General features: G+C 46.6%; 1 protein-coding gene across 1 annotated transcript; it reads left to right on the forward strand.

The window, feature by feature from the left end:
- Window positions 1–153: 153 nt before the first annotated feature.
- On the forward strand, window positions 154–2282 carry LOC125530559 (U-box domain-containing protein 15-like; the record flags this gene model as incomplete). Its single annotated transcript, XM_048694939.1, has 3 exons — window positions 154–270; window positions 379–804; window positions 909–2282. Coding segments are annotated over 3 exons (1587 nt in total), but the record flags the coding sequence as incomplete, so codon positions are not given.
- Window positions 2283–5353: the final 3071 nt, after the last annotated feature.

Below are 5353 nucleotides of genomic sequence, written 5' to 3' on the forward strand. Positions count from 1 at the left end.
CCCTCCCAGCCCCCCCGCCCCCTCCTCCGCTGCTGCCACGACGGCAGCAAGATCTTCCTCGTGCGTAATCGCCTCGCCTGCCGATCGCGTCTCTTGCCGTCAACGAATTAATTAACGGGATTTCTGATTCGTGGCTGGTTTTGATGGTCGCAGTCGCTGGAGAGCGAGGCGGTGCAGGGGAGGTTCCGGGCCGTGTATGAGAAGATCAACGTCGCGTTGGACGGCATGCCCTACTCGGACATCGGCATCTCCGACGAGGTCAAGGAGCAAGTACGTTTTTTTACGCACCCCGCCTGCTCGATCAAATGCCTCCAAGAAATCAAATTGTGCATCTGTTAATGCTGCCTCTGATCTAACTAAAATGGCAAAAGCGTGCAGGTGGAGCTCATCAACACGCAGCTGAAGCGGAGCAAGAAGAGGACGGACACCCAGGACATGGAGCTCGCCATGGACTTCATGGTGGTCCTCCAGGACAAGGAGGACCGGAGCGCGGACAGGGTCATCCTCGAGCGGCTGGCCAAGAAGCTCGAGCTACAAAGCCTGGCCGACCTCCGCGCCGAGACCATGGCCATCAAGAAGCTAATCAACGAGCGCAACGGGCAGCAACCTGAGAGCACAAAGCAGATCATCGACCTTCTCCACAAGCTCAAGGAGGTTGCTGGCATAGACGAGAAAAACATCCTCGGCGAGGTCCATATCCCCAAGTACCTTGAGAAGTGCCCCTCTCTCATGATCCCCAACGACTTCCTCTGCCCCATCTCCCTCGAGATCATGACCGACCCCGTCATCATCGCCAGCGGCCGGGTCTGTGCTTCTCATTACCGGAAATTTTAGTCGCACACAATTGCGTGGGAAATTCGTCTTCATCTTAGTGATCTTAATCTGAATTCTCTAACTATTATTTGCAGACTTACGAGAGGAGAAGCATCCAGAAGTGGTTGGACGCGGGGCAGCGAACGTGTCCCAAGACGCAGCAGCCGTTGGTGCATCTGTCGCTGGCGCCGAATTTTGCTCTCAAGAACTTGATCCTGCAGTGGTGTGAGAAGAACAAGGTAGAGATGCAGACAAGAGCTGACGAACCTCCTGTTGAGGAGGAAGTGAATAAGGAAGTACTCATCCCGTCATTGGTGAAGGACCTCTCATCCCCAAACCTCGACGTGCAGCGCAAGGCCGCCAAGAAGATCCGCACGCTTTCCAAGGAGAGCCCGGAGGACCGCACACTCATCACTGACAGTGGAGGCATCGCGGCCCTTGTCGGCCTCCTGCAGTACCCAGACAAAAAGATCCAGGACAATGCGGTCACGTCGTTGCTCAACCTCTCAATCGACGAGGTCAACAAGGTCTTGATTGCCAAAGGGAATGCCATCCCATTGATCATCGAAGTCCTCAAGAACGGCAATGTCGAGGGCCAGGAGAACTCCGCCGCGGCGCTGTTTAGCCTGTCCATGGTTGACGAGAACAAGGTGGCCATAGGGGCCTTGGGAGGTATGGCTCCATTGGTTGACCTCCTGAAGAATGGGACGATCAGGGGGAAGAAAGATGCTAGCACGGCCATCTTCAACCTATTGCTGAATCACCAGAACAAGTTAAGGGCTATTGAGGCTGGCATCGTTCCCGTGCTGCTCAAAACTCTCGACAACACGAAACTTGGCATGGTTGATGAGGCCCTCTCCATCTTCCTCCTGCTTGGGTCCAACTCGGCATGCCGTGGAACGATCGGAACAGAGAGCTTCGTTGAGACGCTTGTGCGGATCATCAAGGAGGGGACCCCCAAGAACAAGGAGTGTGCACTTTCTGTTATCCTTGAGCTTGGATCACACAATAATGCCCTTATGGTGCACGCCCTCGGGTTCGGCCTCCACGAGCATCTCACGGAGATTGCCAAGAACGGCACGAGTAGAGCACAGAGGAAGGCAAACTCTCTGATTCAGCTTGCCCAGAAGTGTGAATAGTAGAAGAAGAATTACGGACTGTGAAATTGAAGCTCACTCCATACTAAAGCAATGGTTTTGCTTGAATTTCCTTGGTCTTGGAAAGAGATGCATAAGAGCAATGTGGACTGATGGAATGAGAATCTACATAGATGGCTGTCAGGTAAGTTTCTAAGGAGAATGAAAAGATGGTGTACATACATAAGTGAAATATTTGTGACAGTTAATATTGTTCATTGATTGAGCAACCGGAAGAACGAGAGAAATGAAGGAGATATACTCTACTTCATTCATTTGTTGGCACTGAAATTTTGTTGTAAGTGATATTATATATGGTAAATATTTGAAAGGTGTGTTGATATTTCTCAGGGCCGGAAAGTAATTCTGAAACTACTGAATTTTTGTCCGGACAGTCGACTCAGCCAAACCTATTTTTCCTTGTGCCAAACAGGCATTTGTTGCTTTAGGGTCGAACTGGCATTTCAGGTTGGTTTACTAGGCATGGCCCACTAGACTGCACCACTATTTAGTCTAGGGCTTGACCAAACGAGTTTTTTTTTCCCGGATGCTTACCTGTGATGGCCCTCTTTTACTTTGTGTTACTTGGAAATTAAATCCCACAAATTTTAGAAGGAAGCTTCCTTGATGTTTCTGGGCTCTACATCCCAAACGCCCAACAACTGTACTAGCACACATCTTCTTGAGCATAAGCACATCTGCAACGTTGTTTGTTTGTTTGCTCTATTTCACGATCTTTACAAATTCAAAATCTGAGCGTAAGTATGAGTTTCTCGCATATAGAGGAGATAATGTTGCGGGTTGAAAGAAGTGAAAAACAAAAAAAAAATCTTGCAACAACTCAGCTGACCATTAGGACAACAGGAAGACCTCATGATCGATATTGTGCAAGGAGTGGGGATCATGGTTTTGGGTACCGCCCGAGAAAAACGGATACCGGGCGGTTACCGCGTTTCTCGGCGCCCAACGAGAAATACCTATCCCGAGCAAAATATACCGAAATTTTTGAATAATTTGAATTTGAACGCTCAGGGTCTAATAAATAATCTTTGTCTCTCAATTTAGATAGTGCCCTTAATCTGGCGTAGTGGTAACCATCTGTTATGCGCCTCGAGAGGTAGCTGGTTCGATTCCTCCTTCTGCTCTTTCTTTTGTTCTTTTTGTTATTTTTAGAATAGGCAGTAAAAAACGTGAAAAATGACGGCCAAAAGAAACTCGCGACCTCAACAGAACTCTCGCACGTAGTTGAGGTACCACTGAGCTACTACCCCTTTTGTGAATGGCATTAGTTCAAGATATTATCATATCTAATTTAAAATTGTTTGAATTCAAAATTCAATTGTGAATTTCGTCCGAATTTTGTTCGGTATTTCTCGGTAACCGTGGTTACCAGGAATATCGCCCACCCACGAGAAAATTTGCCTATTTGGGATCCAAAACCTTGGTGGGGATTGCCATGCAACTAGGATGCACACAGATCAATATGGCAATGAAAGCTCTCCCACGGACTAATGCGGGTACATTAGCTTGCCTCTTCATGAAGACCTAGATCTCATTATTGAAATATACATGACAAGTTCTATAATGTCAATTTCCTCACCAGTATACATGAAACTCATGAACTCTCAACAATGAAATTCAATGAAGCCGTGCTACTTTGAATCACTTGTGAATTTTCTTCTACTATGAGCACTAAGTGCTACTTTGAAGCACTTTACATGTGTACTCTAAAAACTAATCTGGGTACAACTACTCGGATGGTTATCCCTTAACATGCAGATCGCCACCTACCTGAAGGCCTTCTCCACTCTTTCATAATGTCAAGTATTTCATCAATGAAAACTACACTTGTTCACTCTCCAGCTCATGCCATGGTTGGAGTATGTCATAGTGAGGAATAACAGACAACCTATTGGTGTTCATCATCAAGGATAATGACTTGAAACATGCTCCTCGTGCTCATGGATGGACATGTCAAGAATTGTAACCACCTAACTTGCGATCATATAGATAAGTGTATATGAACAAGGGAATAGGAGGCGAGAATTGAATGGTTCATCTCGAAGACAAGGGTTTATATAGGTACGCAACTCCCCTTGGGATAATAACCCTCCTACAATCTTGCCTTATATTAATAAAGTAAAAAATTACAGGGTAATTTCGACCAGTACATATGAGATGTGTTGTTCGTCAAAACTAGGTGAATTGTTGCTTTACAAAGCAAATTAATCAGCTGGATATTCCTAATACGACTGAGCTAGGTAGTGTATCCGGAGGGCTTTCCAAGGGGATGTATGCTAATACATTACTATATATGGCATTTACACTACTCTTCATGGGCACCTACTTTAATTGTTTGTTCATGCAACTCTCCATTTACCTTGCCTGTTTGCATGCTCCACCTTTATCTAGTATACCGTCCGATCAAAAATACATTACATTAGATTACTGCCATGGCACTACTGGAATTTTTCTCTTTGCCGAGTGTTAGGCTCTTTGCCGAGTGCATTATATCGGACACTCGGCAATAGTATCTTTGCCGAGTACCTAACTCGGCAAAAACGTGAAACACGGCAAACATGCACTTTGCCGAGTGTTGTGGATAAAACACTCGGTAAAACAACAAAACACGGCAAACAAGGCTTTACCGAGTGTCACACTCGGCAAAAGGGGGTCTTCGCTAAACTGCATGATTTTGGCTGTACAGGTTGCATACGACATTGGATGAAGATGGTCCAAAAATCAAATTTGTTCATTTTGACGAGACGGGCAATTTTCATGTTGAAAACTTTTTCATTTAATCCATATTATTTACACTTTTTGGCATGCTAAATATCAATATAGTCTCAAATGACCATGGTGCACTAGTAGAAAACAGGGCTATGGTCCAGGCCGGCTCAACCCATTAGTCCCGGTTCAGTCTAGAACCGGGACCAATGTGGGCATTGGTCCCGGTTCGTGAGCCCAGGGGGCCGGCCGGGCCACGTGGGCCATTGGTCCCGGTTCGTCTGGACCTTTTGGTCCCGGTTGGTGGGACGAACCGGGACCAATGGGCCTCGCTCCTGGCCCACCACCATTGGTCCCGGTTGGTGGCTTGAACCGGGACCAAAGGCTTCCCTTTAGTCCCGGTTCATGTCATCAATCGGGACCAATGAGGTGCCTATATATACCTCCTCGCGCAAGAGCAGAGCACAGTGCTCTGTTTTTTCTGACCGAGGGGGAGAGGGCTTTCTGGTGCTCTAGCTCACCTCCTATGCACATGAGGTGTTCGATGGACTTGTTCTTATCTTCTTTCTGAAAGGAAAAATATTCTTACTTGTATGTTTAGATAGATACTTGTATCATTTTCTTACATTTATTATTGCATCTTATATAGTGCGATGGTTTTGGTATCCGCCCCCGTC

Source organism: Triticum urartu, unplaced genomic scaffold (assembly GCF_003073215.2).
Source record: "Triticum urartu cultivar G1812 unplaced genomic scaffold, Tu2.1 TuUngrouped_contig_6400, whole genome shotgun sequence".
NCBI classification, from domain to species: Eukaryota; Viridiplantae; Streptophyta; class Magnoliopsida; order Poales; family Poaceae; genus Triticum; species Triticum urartu.